The sequence below is a fragment of the Cyprinodon tularosa genome, unplaced genomic scaffold, assembly GCF_016077235.1.
Source record: "Cyprinodon tularosa strain WSP-4 unplaced genomic scaffold, ASM1607723v1 ctg93, whole genome shotgun sequence".
Classification (NCBI taxonomy): domain Eukaryota; kingdom Metazoa; phylum Chordata; class Actinopteri; order Cyprinodontiformes; family Cyprinodontidae; genus Cyprinodon; species Cyprinodon tularosa.
Window position 1 is genome coordinate 907949 of NW_024039707.1, and position 20475 is coordinate 928423.

The window sequence follows — 20475 nt, forward strand, 5'->3', positions numbered from 1 at the left end:
ACTGCAGCCTTTAGGTTCACATTCCAAGCTAAAGAAAATTACTTTAAAATTAAGAAAAGCTTTAAGGTGTGAATGTTTTTGGCATTCTCTTGATGCCTTCAATTGGAAATTATTACATCATTCACAGTGCAGATCTAAATGTCCCTTTCAACAAAGTACAGGGTTTAGATGTATGCTTAACCTGTGATGCATAGTTCCTCCCTGTGACACTGGTCAATCTGAATGAGCTAATAAGTCTCATCCATCATGTGCCAGCAAGTCAGTAGGATCTCTGAAATGAGCTCTGTGCATTCTTGCATTAGGGATGTCCTCCAGTGTCAAGGATGCTGTCCTTCAATCACGCGTTTTGCAGCTATTAATGTACATATCTGGTAGTCTACAGCTTGACAACTTTATGACTCATTAGAGCTGACTTGTTTGAGAGAGCTGTAGTTTTGGGGTTTTTTTCCTTTTTTTTTTTTAAGCTGGAATGAAAGTGCCCCTTTTGAGGGATGTATTTATGCTCCTTGGTATACAGATGAAGGCACGTTTATGTACATGACAAAAACGGGAATACAAACCGTTTATATCAAACTGAAGTTGTCACTGTTATTGTTTATTTTTATGTTATACTTTTTTTTTAAAAGGAATATAACCCCACTAATGTGACAATTGTTGCTCCCACCAACAATTGTAATCGGAAATAGCAGCCAGGAAAATTAAGGAAAACTGTAAACTTATGATGTTCTAGCTGGAAAACTATTTACAGCAACCCATTTAATGTATTTAGATTTCAAAGCTTTTTGTTTTGTGATGTATACGTTATAATGTGTCCTTCAAGTCGATAAAGAGCCAATAGTTGCTAGCAGTAATGTTGCTTAGCAACAGAAAGCTTAACAGGTATGAATTTAGTACTATGTTAATTTCTACAGGGGCTTTCCAAGTCCAAAGAGACTTGATGTTTCCTGGCTTTAGGTAGCGGACAAAGACTGCCTCAAGAGGTGGTTCTTGGTTCTGTTCAGTCCAGACCACAGGTTGCTGGTCTTTATTCGGACCTGAACTAAAGGTCTGGAGCAACGTCAGAAACAAACCCTGTTCCATTTTAAACAGACCAGTTGATGCTGATGTGAATCGCCCTTGATTTAATCATTGATATTTAACTCATTAAAGCTCAAACTTATTAAAAAGGGAAAAAAAAAAGTCAGTCTATATGGATGGACATATTTCATTGTATTTAGTTGAGTTTTGCCGCTTTGTAGTTTCAATTGAAAAGGTTTATTCTGCTGCCACACATTATTTCTAAGATTCTGGTCACTTGCCTAACATTTTAACATTGCATAGCAAATTTATTTGCATGCTTTGTACATAAAGCCCCAGGATTGAAGACCTCTGCAAGAAACTATCCTCTAACTAATTAGGTGATTTATCAGCTTATTTTCCTTTTGAAAAAGACCATTTGTCCCCATTTGTTTAAACTTATGGCCTTGATCTTGAGATGTAATATTTCAACATGATATGCTCTTTGCATGATGCAATCCATTTAGTTAGATGGCCCTGTCCTTCATGCAGCAAAACCCTCCCACAACATGATGCCGCCAACACCCTTGCACTTGGCTTTTAATTTGAATGCACTTATCTAGTTTGATTTTATCTGCTGAAAGCAGTAAACCTTGTAAGATGAATGTTACATTTAGAATAAAAGCTTTGTCTCCCTGAGACTGGAAACGAACCATACGTGTAGTTTTTTAGTTATGCCTCCCCCATTTTGTTCAATATTTACAAAATATACATCTAAAGCAGGTTAGGTGAATTATAGAATGCAAAGAAACAGATTTGTGTGAAAGATCATATAACTATTTTAAATCTGCTTCCAGAAACATGTCAGCTTCTGATATTTTTGAGCCGAGGTGCAGAAAGAATTACCTTGCGGATCAGCCAGGTTCTTGTAAGATTTGCAAGAATCAGTTTTGACAGATGTGATCCATCCTGCAAGCTTTTAGAATGTCTGTTTGAGGTCAAAACACAAAAGGTCTGACTTATCGCCTTCCCTGTGAGTCACTGCTGAGCTTTAGGGGTTTAAATGATCAACAATACTCTCATACAGCCCACCACTGCTTGACCAAACGCAGGTTTAAAAACGCCTGAATCAATCTATGCGTTTACTTATTTAAAAAAAGAATGTTTTGCTTGACTGATTTAAATTCACTAAGCTATGATTTTTGATTTATTTTACTACTATTACTAATAGCATAATTTAGTGGGTAGAATGGGCTTAAATGTTTGGGTCATTTCAGACTTTTTGGGTTTGAGGCTCTCCAGAGATGACAAAAATAGCAGCAAAAATTTTTTTTTTTGGTTTAAATGTTAATGGAATTGAATTTAAGAACAATAGAGCAGGGGTAACCAATTAAAATAAAGAAAATCTACAACCAGTAAATGTCTGGAGACATTTCTTATTATAACCTGTTACTTTGATCTAAATTTAACAATGAAATAAAATGTGATGTGTATGCATCCATGTTATACATTGCATTTTTTAATACAAAAAAAATATTTAAAACATTTTTTTTAAATTTTTCCATTTTAAAATTGAAAGTGTTTTTGGAAGTAGAGAACAAGAATTTGTTAGTCTGGTATATAGACAGTTTCCTGATTCACATTTTTTATAAAAACACCTGAACTGTTTTTTTTTCTTATGGCTTAATGAGAGCAGTAGGCTTTAGGCTGCCCTGCAAGTTTTATAAACCTGGGTTTGAATAGCGACAAAGCCATTTTCAAGCACATATCAAGGTGCTCATTCGTTAGCCTTGGATGAATATTTATTTTTGATTATGTTTATGGTGGAGAATCCTGCTTCACAGCAGCAGGTTGAGCCAAACATACTTAAAAATGTGCAGGGTCATCTTTGAGCAAACCATTTCACTTTTCTTTCACCAGTTTAATGTAGTTCTAGCAGTCACTCTCTCTGGTGTCTTTTCCTTAGTCTTCTCCTCCTTTCCCACCGCCCAGCTTGCTGTTGTGTATAAAAGTGGCTAGATGCAGCAACCCTGACAGCAACTCATTGGATAATTTGTATCAGATGTAGCCTGGACAACATGCAGTAACTTATAAATGTTTTAAATCAGGTTGAGTCCGGATTAGCCAGCAGGTGGGTCCGGATCCAGACCATGTCTGCTAATCCCTCCTCTGCAATAGAGGGATCTGACAATTGCAGGTTAAGTCTAGGTGGTATTTCTGTTTTATATTGGTTATCAAGATGGATCCATTTCCCTAAAGTGGTCATTCTTGACAAATGGCAACAATGAGAACACAGATTCTTTGGGAATAGATGCAAAACATTAAAACACAAAACACACTAACAGAAAGTGGCACCTTGCAGTACAGGCATGGAAATCGATCAAATTAACTGTGTGAAACTTTCTGTTATTACCTAAACTGCTTTAGAAGGTGAGATTTTTTTTTTTGTTAATGTAGGTTTTTTATTTTTCTACACATACCACCTCAGAATAAGGGGTTATTTGAAGTACACAACTCAATGAAAGTGGTTGATTTACTCAGAAAACCTTTTCCCAGTTAAAATTTGATCAACTGACTTCAATTGTTCTTGATTATAGAAGCTACTCCATGCCAGTATGGAGCCCTAGACATGGTTTGATTTCTGGCCTCAATACTTGACTTTATTTAACGAATACAATGAAGTAAAGTAAGATGGAGCGATTAGTGACTTGGTTGATAGATCTGGGGGTTGTGTCTCGATTATAGAATGCAGACTTGGTGGAGATGGGCAGTGGCGCCTCCAGAAATGTTTCATAGGGGTGGCCAGATGGGGCCGCTAAAAATCTTTTGGTGGCCACTGACACTGAAAGCCATAATTTTAGGGTTTGAATCTACTATTGTGGCAAACCTCCCAGTAGAAATCAAAAGACTTAAACACCTAATCATATCTGGGTTTATTAGGATTTTTAGCGTTATGTCACTGGCTGTGCATAATGGGAATAAATGCTAAACTGATACTGGTAGAATTTACACTAGCGGGTGGGGTGGCCAGGACATTGCACAGGGTGGCCGTGGCCACCCCTGGTGGCGCCACTGGAGATGGGAGGGAAGTAAAAGATTTAGTATATTATGCATACAATGTAATCCTGCCAGATCTATGCAGCTGAGTTTATCAGTCAACATTATTAAATGTCTCGTGTAACTGTCAGTACATTTGAAAACTGAATTGCTTTGGGGGGGTTATGAAAAATTATACAGCTTATGATATATAAAAGGCTACTTTATTCCCTCCAAACTTGTTTTGGAAACATGAGAATTGAAGTGCTTGAGACATTATGTCTTTTGTTTGTCCACAGGCTTTTTCTGCAGCTGCTGTTTGCTTATCCATTGGGCCTGCTCCATATATAATGACCTAGTGGCTACTTGGTTGTTTTAAATAAGTTGGCTTTGGTTGTGTTACATTCTATGCAACTGCAAGGGACTTTGAACCATTTGTAAACTGCATTGTAAGGGACTTTACAAACCAGCCAGAGACACCAAAAATGTTGTCCAAAAGAATCTGAGTTTATAAGAAAAATACGAAATGCTCCAAGATTACAAGTTGGGCACAAAAAGGAAGTCAACATAACAGACTTGGGTATTAACATTACCAACTCAAACTAAACCTGACCGGACAAAAAAAGACACAAGGGTAACTTTTTGTTTTACACTTGTGTAAACAAAATGACAAAATCTGTCTAAAGTCTAAAAAAATAAGTCTAAAACTTAAATATAGCCATCACTATACCACCTTATCTCCCCTCATCTTACACATGCAGTCAATGGTATCCTCTTTTTAAATAATTCTATTTAAGGAAAGCTGCTGCAGCTTAAATTCTTTTCTTTCTCTGACTCACCCTCAGAAACTTGAATGTAACTTATAACTCAAAGAAATGCATTGATCTATGACATAGTATCTACAAAATAAGTATAACAGTCTGACAAGGATAAATGTGCACTCACAATGGTCAACTAAAAATCTGATCGCTGAAATGTTTACTGTTTCTTTTTTATAAATGCAAATTTAGTCAGTACAAAGATGTTTTAAGAATGAAAAACAAATCATTTACATTTGATCTAGTGTCTGTGACAGCAGGGACAGCTGTCACATGCCTTAAGCTCACATCATCTTTAATTTGGTAATATGTAAATGAAATAAATCATTAACAAAAATCATAAAGGAAAAACATATTTAGCAGTCCCTTTGTTCAGCAGATGGCAAGATTAGCTGTTCGTACCCTGAAGCTCTACTAGGAGGTGCTTTGGAGTTCTGTAACGCTGCAGGGTTGTTAGCAGGCACTGTAGAGCTGCAGGGTGGAGACGGCTTTGGACCTGTGAGCAATGTTAAGAGGAAAGCAACAGAATGACATTGAAAAGATGGAGCAGTGGAATGCACGCAGTGAAACCGGGCAGGAGGGGAAGTGAGATTTTTGAAGCAAATTGGATTGTTTGTTTTTATGCAAGTGGGTCAGTTGCAAAGAACAGCAAACTCATGGGACTTGTGTCTTTTTGCCGCTTCTTTGTTCTTGGCACCACATGAGGCCAAATGCGCTAAAAATGTTGACAGTTTTCCAAGAAAATGTCACATACTGAGGGCATTGTAACCAAGTTTTTACAGCTCCGGCACACCACCTCTCATAAAGTGTATCACAGGCCACCCTGGTGAAAAAGAGTTTAGATGAAAATGGTCTAATTTTAAGAGTGTGTGTTTGAGTGTGACAAATGGGAACATAGACAAAGGATCTCTCTGCTGCCGCTATTGTTTGACACAGTTCCTGATGAGTTTGCATGTCTGTCTCCTCCAGCTGGTGTCTGAAGCCTTTGTTATATGTGGATAAATATAGTATTCTAAGGTAATTTACAGTGAATGATTTGTTTCCGCTGACGGACATCTAAACACAGCTATCATCCCATTAACTATTCCAATTGATTAATGAAGGTACATAGCAGAAAAGCTGAATAAAAACTGATCACGGGAAGGTACGATTCAGCTTAAGATCTAATTACATGGAAGAAAAAGAAGAAATATGATTGAAGGTCGACCATTTTGCTGCAGTTGAAGATTGATACTTTAAAGATACCAAGACTATTTTAAATCTAAATTGGCTCCAAGCTACATTGAGAATGACGAGTTCAGGTGTTGATGCTTTGCTTCTTTTTTTTTTTAGGTCAGACTTTTAATGCTCAGTATCATTGTATTCCTCAGTTCATTATTTTGGCTAAATAAACTTTAAATAAGGTCCTATCAATTTTAAACAGTTTTTCATTCAGATCTTTAGTAGGGGTGTGGGAAAAACTTTATTTGGCACTATATCGCAATTTCCGGCCTCCCATTATATCAATATTTGAGCAAAATGTGCTACTTCTTCACCGCCACACTGGTAGAGGGCGACTTTGAGCCCTTTTGCTGTGCAGCGCAGCACCATTACTGTGGTGGGGGCAGTCAGTACAGGCGCAGACTTGCTTAATCTCCAAATGAAATGGCTACTAAAACAATTAATCAATATCTTCAGGTAACATTTACAGCACTTGCTCTTTACATTTAATTTTGATATTAGCTGGGTGAAATGTTACAATATCTAGTGATATTGTGCTATATTGTGACTCAATTATTGATGTTTTTCGAATAAGAAGATCACTAGAAGACAGTATTTTTACTATTGTGATTTGTTGACTCATATTAGGAAAGCACATAGTGGATAATACTTAAGGAGATTGTACTGATGCAAGATGTCAGCGGTCGGATGTATCACTATTTTAGGCTACGATCAAGCACAGGTAACTCCATAGTGTGCTTACCTGTACATAGCTATTCCACTAAATGCATTAGCTTGAAATAGGGTTTAACCAATTTATTATAATTTATATATTTTGAAGGATCTCTATGGTTTTGAAAGTTTTCCTTTGGTCCTTAGATTGCATTTCAATAAATTTTCAGTCCTGACATGACGGCATATTTTACTTATTCTCCTTAACTAAATTGGACAGACTAGACTCTAGTTAAAAAAAGAACTTCAAAGAAAGGAAAACTCCACTTATGAGCTCTATCTGGAAGTTGGTACTTTGCAAAAAAGAAAACATTCACTTAAAGACCTGATAAAGACCTGAGGGGTTTATTATCCTTTAGATGATTGTCTGCTGTTTGTCAGACTCTCAGATGTTAACTGTCTGAAAATAAAATTACTGCAGCCTTTTACGCCTGAATTGTTCATGGGTCAAAGTTCAGTGGTCATTAAAAAAAACAGCTTTACTGTGAAATTTGCATCAACACGACACTTCTGTGTGAGACATAATATTGACAAGTTGTAGATGGATGAAATGTTTATAGTTGAGCCTGGTTACCTTCACCTGGGAAACAACCTGCAACCAGTTTATTTTATTTTTTTTTTTCCTATTAAGATATTTATTTCACATATTTCTAAACAGTCACATTAGTCATAACTGTATATATGTTTTTTAGAGCGCGAGTGTATTTAACTTCATATGCCTCAAGCTCTATTTATAAAAATAAATGGCGTAGAGTAAACCACTTCCAGTCATTATACTCAAATTAGTTCAAGCCGTTAATCTTGCTAATATTGTCATTTTTGTCCCTGCTTAATATTCTGTTAAATAAAGTACTTTTGACTGAGATAGTCTATTTAGCTTTTAATTCTTCTATATGATGAGTTCTATGAAAATCAGTGCAACTATTCTTTATGCAGCTTCTTAGATTTTTTTAAACTTTCAGATTTAACCACAAATATCCTTAAACAGTGGCTGATTTTTTACAGCTCTGACTTTTTCTCATTAATTTCAATTCTTCCTTTGTTATTGTGTTTTTGCTTTCAGGCGACCCACCTGTGGGTTTTCGTGATGTCCTGCTGAGAGACGGCCCAGAGGGCTTCGCCAAGGCTGTCCGAGCCCACCAGGGTCTGCTGCTAATGGACACAACATTTAGGGACGCCCACCAATCGCTTTTGGCAACAAGGGTCCGGACTCACGACCTGAAAAAGATCTCCCCATTTGTCAGCCACAACTTCAGCAACCTGTTCAGCCTGGAGAACTGGGGAGGTGAGCTTAGTTCTCTTTAATGTACAAATGCAAAGCTTTAATTTACTAAAATCACAAACTTCTACAGTAGAATCACATGTCTACATCATAATAGCAATAACCAGTCTGTTTCACAGATTTGCATCTGTTCAAAATGAGGGGAAACTCCTAAAATCACCTTTGTTGCATAACGCATTTAATCTGATAAAAAAGGCATTTTTTAAGTTTGTCCATTTGTATCTTTGAAAGAAACAGGGGTTTGAATTTTGCTACAGAGCTGATGTTTGATAAGCAGGTGTGCCACAGCATGGTTGAAATCATCAGGAACCACCCAACAAGCCATACTACTGTTTTCATTCGATGCTTATGAAAGGAAACCGTAGAGTGCAGGTTCTTTGTTAGAGGAACTTCTAATTGAATAGAAATGAAAGAAATACAAGATTTCTGCATCCAAACACCTCTAAACTCAAGCTGCTTAATAATTTGAAAAATTATGTCATAAGAACAAAGTTTATTTTAAAGAAAAGATTTGAACCAAGAGTTTATGCTTTTTTCAATGCAACTAGATCAAAGATTTAAGAGAGACTTGCAGAAATTGTCTTAAACAACCAAAGCCCAAATTTCTGCAATACTGGAATTTTCACAAAGTTCTGAAGCAGCAGGTCAAATTTAAAGGATGTTCCATCTTTTTCAGTCAGAAGCCACAGTTCATTAGGTTCACATCAAACATTGAGAAGCATGTTCATTTCTTACATTTACCTCAGCTACATTGCAGTGTTTAGTGACTACCCTCACCAGAGCTCTTTTTCACCCAACCTTATTTGAGGCAACTGCAGCACCCATTATGGTCTCTTTCTGCACTGTTATCAAAGTCATAATAAAGTTGTTAAACTCAACACTTTTTTTTTCAGGTTACCTTAGTCTTAGAAACAGAAGAAAATACTTTATAAAATGTGAATAATCAGAAAAACAGTAGATCTCCTCCAGCCTTATTGAGGAATCAGTGCAGCTCTATTATTTTACATGAGATGTGGAAAAATTCTGTCATTGAAAAGCTTCTTCTTCCTCCTTCCATTTCCAGAAGGTCTGTTCAATGCGTTTTCACAAAGAAAATGATTATACCTTTTCCCTGCCTTTAGTCAGTGCAGAAATTCACTTGTCAAAGAAGCTTCACAACCAGTGAACAATCTAATCATGTCAGAGCAGAAGATACAATTACTGTGAAATTGGACCAAAGGAAAATGAATGCATCAGGTTTGAGCCGCTTCTTTACTGTGAATTTGTGTTGCTCTGGGCAGGTTTGGAAAAGGACATTCGTTTCTCTCCCGTTTGAACCTGCCAGCACTTGGGGCGAGTCCTCAGGTTGAAACATTTAATGTTCAGTTATTGTAAAATACTCAGAGGAATTGCTCTTTTTATTGTTTCAAGGGCTTTAAGGGAAACACGAGCTTTTGTTGTTTGTGCTTTTATTTCATCGCTATACGGCAGTGTTTTTTATTTTTCAATAAGGCCTCAAAAGGCTTTGAGAGGTTTTAATTCTTCGTAGCACCAAATCATCCACTAGTTAAAGAAAAGGCAATTCATATTTTAGGGAAATTTCCTTTTTAACACAGTAAGGGTTTAAACTGTTCCTTGCTTCCTTTTACATGATTCTCCTGAAAGGGATTATGTTAATATATTTCATATGTTTAAAAGCAGTTAATCAGGATTTTTTTTTTCACAGATTGGTTTTATTCTATTAACTTGAGTCTTTTACATTGCAGGAAAAAGCTGAAAATCCTTTTTGACACTTTATGTTATGTTAACCCTTTATATCAGTGGAATACTTTAAAATTCGAAATTTCGAGTCAAGAGGGAGTTGGAACAAGACCTCATCAATATAAATTATTTTCACGGCTAAAATCAAGGTCAATGTAATCATCAGAAACAGTCACTTGCCCTAATATGGTAAGAACAAATTCAAAGAGCACCTTTATAAGAAAAATAAATACAAGTAAAAAAAGTTTTCTTTTGGTACAACAGAACCCTGAGAACATTAATGCTGACAAGAACTTGGCATACTTCTTTTTAACTTGGTTTATTAACTTTTTAAATTAGCTTAAGTTTTAATTGATTAACTTCTTTCCTTTTTACAAAAGTTAAAAGTATTTAACATATCACACACACAATACAGTAGGCTACATTAGTTTGCTGGTGGTATTGTAAGAAGCAGCTACTCAGCTTTAAGAAAGAGGTGGACCCTGCCATCCTCATTTCACCTCCTGATGTTTCTAGTAGTGTTTATGACCAAATTAAAAAACTAACTTTGATAATAAAGGCTATCTACCAATTATCCTGATTGGTAGATTTACTCTGATTAGAGTGAAAACATACCTTGATGGAGGATGCCAATGTTTTACAGAAGTACTATCAGGTTTTTGGCAAAAAACACATTAGGATGTAGTTTCCCATTATTTGCATGAGGTTACAAACAGCCAGTCAGCTCCAGCTGTGAGCATCCTGGTTCTGTTATGCTTTGTCTCCGGGTCTATGCTCAGCAGGTTCTAAGATTAGCGGTAAATCTCCCACTGACCGTGGCACAGTCGGTGGGGTTTGTTTCACTGATAAAAGAACACACTGAGCCATTTAGCGTTCCCTATTCCTAAAGCTGTAGTTGATCTGCAAACAAGAATACATTGGAGATAATGTCAGCTTTGTTGACTTTATTTTTTGTATAGATATTTTTGTCGATCTGATTTTCTAAACCAGTCATAACCATTGTTTTCTGTTTGAGAAATTCTGAAAAACAAAATCAGTAATTGGTTTTTTGTTTTATTGAGGTGATCTATTATTCAGCCTCAGCCGTAGTAAATAAGACTGAGAACAAAGTCCCAAGATGTTGCTCTTGCCCCTTCTTATTTACAGAGTATGCGTCAGAGCAGACTTGTCCGTTCTTGAGATTGACTTTTAAGCTTCACTATATGGCCTGTTTGCTGATTTAGTGCATCATTAAAAAAAGAAAAAGTTCCCAAAACGCTCATTTGATTTGTGTTTATCTGACTGTGTTGATTATTATTCCTTCACTAAATGAAAAAAGTAATAATACATTATCCCGAGACTATTAATAACAGGAGGTGAAATGCAGCTCTAGACGAGCTTTTAATGTACGTTCTATCCCAATTGACCCATATTTATTCTGCATGCTCCCGTTCTCCTTGAGTCCATACTGTCCAGTGTTTTTATCAAGCATGTACTTGGTGAGAACATGAGACCATTCTCTCGTTCTTGCAAATTGAGAACCAGCCTAGATCTCTTCATTCCATCCAAGTTTTCAGTCATGGGGACCACTTCTTTATGTTTTTGTTTTTAAAGGCATAGGGACTAATTCTAAAGATATTTGTCATGAAAGGTTTTTTGCGCTTGCGTTGTTTTTTTTTGCCCTCAGACATTGAAAAGACACATTAACTACACAGAAGATCTTCTTCTCTGGGACTTTCTGTCAATCTTTCCTTCTAAGGCCTTTACACCCTGGGCTGTTTCCCCGTATCTGTTAGAGCTGGCCTGCTAACATAACCAATCTCAGTTTGCTCTGCTGGTGCATCAGCGTTTTAATCACAACACCCCTACACCCTCAGTTTGTATTCAAACTACACCCTCAGTTTGTCTGAATTTGCCAAACAGAGGCTTCCTAGTAAGATAATCTGCTCACAAAGATATAGGGGAATTGGCTGGCTGTCCTTTCTGTAGTAGACCACAAACATAGCTAAAAACCAAAGAAATTAAAACTCTACTGTAATTCAATTTCCTATTTCTTCCATTTGAAAGTTGGGATTTTTTTATCTGAAAAAATGTTGAATCCATACATTAAACACTGAGTGCCAATTGTACGGCGTTGTGATATTCTCCCTCTTTTCCCCGTAAACTGAATAATATATATACATGTATATGGAAAGAGCCAGGAAAGCAGTCTGTAACTACTAGAGTAATGCAGTCTTATTGGTATTTATCTAAATGTTATGATAGTTTTAAACTCTCCTGGAATAATCATTTCCAGAGCTTGTAGAGAGGTGATACAAATTTGGACAGTCTCTAAACTGGTGCTCTGGTGGCTGTTTACAAAATTTACACTGCAGCTCAAACTTACCCTAAACCTCAGCCTCTCAAGAGGAACCCATTTCACTCCTGACGTCCTAAAGCCATTGTACCCCCAACTTTGCCGGACTTCTAACTAAATCAATCATTAAAGGGATGTGCTATTATTCAATCAGAATGCCTATTCATTGAAACATGCCTTCATCACCCTCAGTCGTTGAATTTTGCCCAGTAATTAGTAGACTATGTGGTGTTAATGAGAGCAGCCGCAGCACTAAAGGCTTGGAGCACACACACTGCACATCAATCTAGTGAGTTCCAGCATCCAGCTATGATAAAGGACAGAGTGAACAGTAAATACATCTTACTTTGTGTCATGCTCTTTGAGAAAGTGCTCATGTCTGAAAGCTGGGCTAGGTGTCAGGTTTGAAGTCTCTTGAAGTGTAAACCGGCTTTCTTCTCCATGGAGAAGTCTGGATAACAGGATATATAGCCACTTATATGACAGCAGAAGTGCATCGCTGCTTTCAGACATAACATATGCGTTGGAGGATGGTAAACAACTCGCATGATAGTTCAGAGAAGGCTAATATAAAAAGTTTTTGCACATCAGATTCATTTGTTTTCCAGAGTTGCAACAAATATAAGATGTATGAACTGAGTCTCTCGAGACATTATGTCTTTCTATATGTGACAGAGTTAAAAATAAAGAACTGAAATAGAATCTACTATAAACAGTCTAATCAATGATTAAACTGATAGTTTGTTTTGGTTTAATATTTTATGTATTGAAAGAAGCGTTTTCCTTCCTGGTTTAATGTTTCTTTTAAATCACACAGAACCAGTTATTCTCTCTACTTATCAAATTGTTGATTTTATTTAATGCATTTTTTTGTTTTACTTCAGATATAAATGCACTAACCTATTTAAAAAGATGTTTTACATTGGTCAAAATGTCAGAATAAAATAAGCAATCAGGGAGCAATCGGGGGTCTTGCTCAGAGACACAAAGTGGTGGTCTGTCATAATATTTAAATAAAATTAAATGGTTTCTACATAGTTACATTAGTATCTTCCAAGTCTTAGTAATTAGAGAAACATTTCTTTATGTTCTATTATTCTTAAGATATAAAACATCTTTGAAAAAGAATAACATTTTTTCCTTTTTTTGTATTAGCCATTTTTTAAACCAGGTTCAAGTTTGAAAATGTGCCTCATGAACTGAAACTTTATATTGGTGTCAAAGCAGTCTATCAAAAAGCTTTGTACTGAGGACATAAAACCCACCTCCTTTCAAAGCTGAATCAGAGCGAGTGGGGGGAAAAAAAGCTTAAAGGATAATGGTTAAAGACTTTTCAATTATAAAAAGGGACTATTGATGTGCAGAGATTCCTCTAATGAGATATTAATTTCTAATTTGTCAAACTAAGCCAACTTTTTCTTAAGAGACCTGCTTTATTTTTATATAATGGTAATTAAGCATGTTCATATGCACTACCTGGTCATTAGAGGAAAAAAATAAAAATTCACACCCCTCTAGTATTCCGCTGAACTACCTCAAGCTTAGATTCCAGCATGCTTTAGCATTGTGTACGATTAGCTTCTGCAACAGTTTTCCAGACCATTGTTTTGCTTTGCTGTTTTATCCATATATTAAGATTGTCTGTTTAGTATCAAGAAGCAAACCTATCTAGGGCTGGAAAAATGTATTGGAGTAATCATGATTAATCCATTATTTAAATAATTGTCAACTAATCTATTAATCATTTACTGCACTATAGAGACAGTAAAAAATGCCTTTAGCTGACAGAGCGACACACTTAGAGCAGTAATTATTCCAACATTGCATTTAAGATTTATAAAAACATTTTCATTTGTAAATATTCCCTATCCAGAACTCCTCAAATGGAGAAATTTTAGTTTCACTTGGTTTAATTTCATAAAATCTTCTTTAAGGAACTTTAAGGAGTTCTTTGAGGAAAAACTTCCTTTTGACTATCTGATTATTAATCAATTAATCAAAAAAATTGTCAACAGATTAATGATTAATGGTTATCATATCATTCCTTTTTACCTGTTGGCCAGAATCCTTATTGAGTCCTCACCCTGAAAGCATAAAGATCTAATATTCACCAGCTTTCAGAAAACATTGTCACCTCATTGGCTGAGTTTGTTAAACACTAATTAGACTACAGTGCAGAAAAAAGTTCATCTCCAGTAGACATTACCCTACAGTGACAGCTCATAGTGGAACCTTTAAATAGACCCTCATAAATCAGTTAATGACCACAGGGAACAGCTCCTGCTTTTCTCCTGATAGGAATTCCCTAAACAGAACACATTTATCACAGTGATCAGAGAAAGCAAATGTCTCAGATCTCTGCTGGCTAGCATGCATCTCTCGAAAGACGTGGTTGAATTTTTAAATATTGAATGCTGTCCCATGACACACCGTCCTCATGCAGTGACGTTTTGTTTTTCGACACTTAAAGGTCTTGAATGGGGAATATTGCCTTCACATGTTGCAGTTGCTTAGTGGCACAATGAATCATTGAGGAGATTAAGCCTGTGAAAGCCCTTAGAGGATTAATTCCCTGCCCGATATAGCTTTCTTCACCACAGAGTAGAAAATACAATAAAATGAACTAGGTCACTCTGTATCTATACAGCTCCTTGTCTTTTAGCTACATAAGTATGTATGATAATGCATGTGAAATGAGGTTGTTTTACTATGCCTCCTTTTTTGTGCTAAGACTGATTCTTATTTCAGAGGCTGGTGAGCAAAAATGGATCAATTAATTCAGAGCGAAAGAAATTTCATTTGACATTGAAATTGATGTAGCAGTAAAAGTATCACATTTATTAACATCTGTAATTACAGTGTTCATCAAAAAGGAAGATAAATGCTTCGACATTTCTTCAACTCTGAATTCTGGAGGAGTCATTTTTAACATTAATGGGCTCTCCTTTATTGGCCATAGAGAATCTAAGAGCTCAGGAATGCGTCTATAGATTGGTGGCAGTCAGCCCTTTTTCCCTCCATTAAAAAGATGTATACTTAAAATGCATGCGCATTGAAATATATTTACTTATTTATATAGGTAATGCCGAAATATGTTATACTGATAGGCTGATTTCCATTTCATTTTAGTTAGATATGGAACAAGCATATGGAGCAAAAAGCATGGAATTATGACATTACAAGCAGAATACTAAACTTGGCTCACTGATTATCTTAATAACAGCCAGAGTAAAGAAAGTAATGATAGAAACATCTTGAACTGAAATGTTGGAAAGTCATATAGATATAGGGAGGCCCTCCTCTCATAAGGGGGGGACCTTGAGAATGCCATGGTTACTGCTCCTGGATAAGGCAAGTTTATTTGTAAAGCACATTTCAAAATATGGACAGTTCAAAGTTTTACATGAATTGGATAATAAAATAAAAAGCAGAATAAAATCAAATAAAAATAAGAAAAACATTTTTAAACAAAACTAGACCAAACCTTAAACAGTCTGCTATACTGTTTGGTATAATCTGAGCCAAGGGGAACAAGTAGATGTTGAATAGAAGGGGCCCCAGAATGGAGCCTTGAGGAACCCTGTATGTGATATTACTGGTATCTAATTTAAAGGTCCCTACTGAGTCCATTTCCTTCAGGTAGGATTTTAACTAGTCCAGTGCTGTACCACAAAGCCTGACCCGGTTTTCCAGACGCTCAAATAAAATCAAGTGATCAACAGTAACAAATACCGCATGGATAGTTACTCTAACCCTTCATCCGGTGCCACAGAGCCGGTTTTTTGTATTGAATTGAATGGATTCTATATGTGACCGAATGCTGGGCTTTCTGACAGAGTCGACTGAGGTCTTTCTCGTACTTTGTATCAACTGTCATTTCTCTGATGCCCTCTCTGGAAGTGCAAATAAGAAGCAGCTGGAGGTCAGGATTTTTTGACACATTAGTTCATGTTTAATTTAACTGCACCGTAATGCAACTGTACAATGTTGCTGGGACAGCCTGTCACGTGACTGTATAGTTATTTTTTTGCAACATACTGTGTGAGCTAAAACTGTTTGATGTAATTAATACACCAAATGACAATCTTGCACTTATTTGGCTCAGACACTGAGAGGAAAAACAATTGGCTGCTGCATTCTAGTGTACATAAACATCCATGACAAATGTTAGAACAGCATTTGTTTACTTTTGGTAATGGTTTACACTTATATGTACTATTTTTATCATGACAAATGTTAAGAAAGCTATGTTCCTTAAACTGTATTGTATTTGTCTCAGCCTAGAGTTTTTCCCTCCTTGAAGCCCATATTCTGCCTAAGCAAAACATTTATCAAGCTGAGGGCAGTGCTTTCATCGAGTTAGGAGAAATATCCCTCCTTCTCCTATCTACTTCCCTAAATCTTACCCTGTTTTCAGACAAAGCCAGATGATTGAAGAACACAATGCTGCGCACTCCATTCTTTGTGTTGCAGCTATACATCCATTAGGGAAATTCCTCTTGGGTTGCTTTCTGTCATAAAGAAGACAGTGTTTTCTGCTTTTAATGGAGGGCACTGCTGATGCTCTTTTCCACCCAATATGTCGAGTGTTTTTATGAAGACCTGCCTTCAAACTCAGAATGTGTTTAACTTCTATTCACCCACACTAATAAGAAGTGGAAACACTAATTGTACTTTATTATATTACTATTGTGTTTGCACATCCTGTTTTGACAAAATATAATAAATCTTGCCAATTAATGATATTAACAAGCTTGTCTTTATTTCCTAGAAGTCTCGCTGTAGAAAATAAAGCATCTAAAATAGGTCTTTTTTTCTTCCTGAATGCCTTCTGCTTTCTTGGCTTCCATCTGGTTTATTTTGGCTTGCGTTCACAGCAGGATGGAGACTTCCTGTCTGTCCTAAAAGAATCGGGCTGTGCTTCATGTTTCCCGCCCATGGGACTGTCAGTCTTCATATACTTTATCGAATCATAAGGGTAGGTTTTCTGTCATCTTTTTGATTTACCCACATCGCCTCGTGTTGGGATATCTCACGTGCAGTGAAACGTTAATACCAATATGTTTAACATCAAGACTGCTTGCAGTGGTTTCAGCTCTGACCCAGGGCTCTTGGAAATGCTGACGTAGGCTGAAATTCAAATTAGGAGGGAGTGTAAAATTGTATCAAGAGGGTTTATTTCTGCATATCATCCCTCCTGCTCTTAGGAGCAGGAGTTGTGCTCAGTATTTTTCTCTGTTCTCATGCGTAAGTGCCCCGAAAATGAAATTTAATGATGACAGTGTTGGATCAGCAGAATACCACTGGAGGCTTCAATATTTCCGGCTGATATGATAAACGGGTATAGGAATTCCTTATCTACGCCCACAGAAAGGGAAATGAGAGATTGCCAGTGTTTGGTTTTTTTTGGTCTTTTTTTTAAAAGTCTCATTCACTCAATTCTTGGATTTTAAATTCCTTTAAAAAAGATTAAAGTATTGGAATAAACGGTGAATATGAAAACATAATCACATTTTCTATGAGTAGCCATTATCGTGGTGTGTTTGTGCTATCTGGGTGGTGTTTGTGGCACATGCGATAAGCTTGAAGTGTGACTCTTTAATCAACATCAAAGTGGGGATGACAGATGAGGATGGAGATGAAAGCTTCAGCCCTGTTTTTCTCTGCCTGTGTGTCTGCGTAGGTGCTACCTTTGACGTGGCCATGCGATTCCTGTCCGAATGTCCGTGGAAGAGACTCCAGGAACTGAGAGCTTTGATCCCGAATGTCCCATTCCAGATGCTGCTGAGAGGGGCCAATGCTGTGGGCTACACAAACTACCCCGACAACGCCGTCTTTAAGTGAGTCTCTCCTGCATACAGGTGCTGGTCATAAAATTAGAATATCATGAAAAAGTAGATTGATTTCAGTAATTCCATTTAAAAAGTGAAACTTGTATATTATATTCATACATTACATACAAACTCATATATTTCAGATGTTTATTTTGTTTAATTTTGATAATTACAAATGACAACAAATGAAAATCTCAAATTCATCATATCAGAAAATTAGAATATTGTGAAAAGGTTCAAAATTGATGGCCCCTGGTGCCACACTCTAATCAGCTAATTAACTCAAACCACCTGCAAAAGCCTTTAAATGGTCTTTCCGTCTAGTTCTATAGGCTACACAATCATGGGGAAGACTGCTGACTTGACAGTTGTCCAAAAGACGACCATCGACACCTTGCACAAGGAGGGCAAGACACAAAAGGTCATCGCTAAAGAGGCTGGCTGTTCACAGAGCTCAGTGTCCAAGCACATTAATAAAGAGGCGAAGGGAAGGAAAAGATGTGGTCGAAAAAAGTGTACAAGCAAGAGAGATAACCGCACCCTGGAGAGGATTGTGAAACAAAACCCATTCAAAAATGTGGGGGAGATTCACAAAGAGTGGACTGCAGCTGGAGTGAGTGCTTCAAGAACCACCACACACAGACGTATGAAAGACATGGGTTTCTGCTGTCGCATTCCTTGTGTCAAGCCACTCTTGAACCACAGACAGCGTCAGAAGCGTCTTGCCTGGGCTAAAGAGAAACTGGACTGGACTGCTGGTGAGTGGTCCAAAGTCATGTTCTCTGATGAAAGTAAATTTTGCATTTCCTTTGGAAATCAAGGTCCCAGAGTCTGGAGGAAAAGAAGAGAGGCACTTCATCCACGTTGCTTGAAGTCCAGTGTAAAGTTTCCACAGTCAGTGATGGTTTGGGGTGCCATGTCATCTGCTGGTGTTGGTCCATTGTGTTTTCTGAGGTCCAGGGTCAACGCAGCCACATACCAGGAAGTTTTAGAGCACTTCATGCTTCCTGCAGCTGACCAACTTTTTGGAGATGCAGATTTCCTTTTCCAACAGGACTTGGCACCTGCACACAGTGCCAAAGCTACCAGTACCTGGTTGAAGGACCATGGTATCCCTGTTCTTAATTGGCCAGCAAACTCTCCTGACCTTAACCCCATAGAAAATCTATGGGGTATTGTGAAGAAGAAGATGCAATACACCAGACCCAACAATTCAGAAGAGCTAAAAGCCACTATTAGAGCAACCTGGGCTATCATAACACCTGAGCAGTGCCACAGACTGATCGACTCCATGCCACGCCGCATTGCTGCAGTAATACAGGCCAAAGGAGGCCCAACTAAATACTGAGTGCTGTACATGCTCATACTTTTCATGTTCATACTTTTCAGTTGGCCAACATTTCTATAAATCCTTTGTTTTTATTGGTCTTCAGTAATATTCTAATTTTCTGATATGATGAATTTGAGATTTTCATTTGTTGTCATTTGTAATCATCAAAATTAAACAAAATAAACATCTGAAATATATGAGTTTGTATGTAATGTATGAATATAATATACAAGTTTCACTTTTTAAATGGAATTACTGAAATCAATCTACTTTTTCATGATATTCTAATTTTATGACCAGCACCTGTACAGCAGCATTTCAGCAAGCCCAATTGCTGTTATATTCAATTTACCAATAAAAAGCCTGTTTTGGTCCCAACAAAATGTTTCTTGAGAACTGAATAATAACATAAATTGTGTATGTATGTGTATGTATGTAGGTGTATATTTGTATTTATGTAGATGTATATACTCTTCCTCACCCACTGCGGGCGGTCTCCTTCTCCTGGGAGCTTGAGGGTTTTGCGCAGTATCTTTGCTGTTCCTAGAACTGCACTTTTCTGGACCGAGATGCCTGATATCTTTCCAGGGATGTGCTGTAACCATTCCTCAAGTTTGAGGGTCACTACCCTGAGTGCTCCAATGACCACGGGTCACCTTCCAGGTTTTCTCCAGCTCTTTTCTGAACTCCTTGTATTTCTCTAGTTTCTCATGTTCCTTTTTCCTGATGTTGCAGTCACTTGGTATTGCTATGTCAACCACGACAGCTTTCCTCTGCTTTTTCTCTACCACCACAATGTCCAGTTGGTTTTCCATTACCATTTGGTCCGTCTGTGTCTGGAAGTCCTTGGGGTTTCCAGCCTATACTCTGCACAGATGTTACTGTAGACTGCTCCAGCCACTTGATTAAGGCGCTCCATGTAAGCTTTCCCTGCCACTGTCTTACACCCTGCAGTTATATGCTGGATTGTCTCAGGGGCCACTTTCCACAGTCTGCACCTGGGGTCTTGTCTGGTGTTTTAGATCTGGGCCTCTTAATGCTCTGGTACTCGGGGCAATAGCTTGCTTCTGTGCAGCCTTGATGAGTGCCTCTGTGCTGTCCTTCAATCCCGGCCATTGGTAGGATTTCCTGATATCCGCCACTTTGGTTATATTTCATTGGTACATCCCATG

General features: G+C 37.3%; 1 protein-coding gene across 2 annotated transcripts in view; it reads left to right on the forward strand.

Annotated features, from left to right (window-relative positions):
• pcxb (pyruvate carboxylase b) overlaps positions 1-20475 on the forward strand; it is a 383732-nt gene that overhangs the window by 300212 nt on the left and 63045 nt on the right. For both annotated transcript variants that reach the window (XM_038274777.1, XM_038274778.1), the window contains exons 15-16: positions 7846-8067; positions 17823-17979. In XM_038274777.1, the coding sequence (XP_038130705.1) occupies positions 7846-8067; positions 17823-17979 (379 nt within the window). The remainder of the gene's footprint in view (positions 1-7845; positions 8068-17822; positions 17980-20475) is intronic.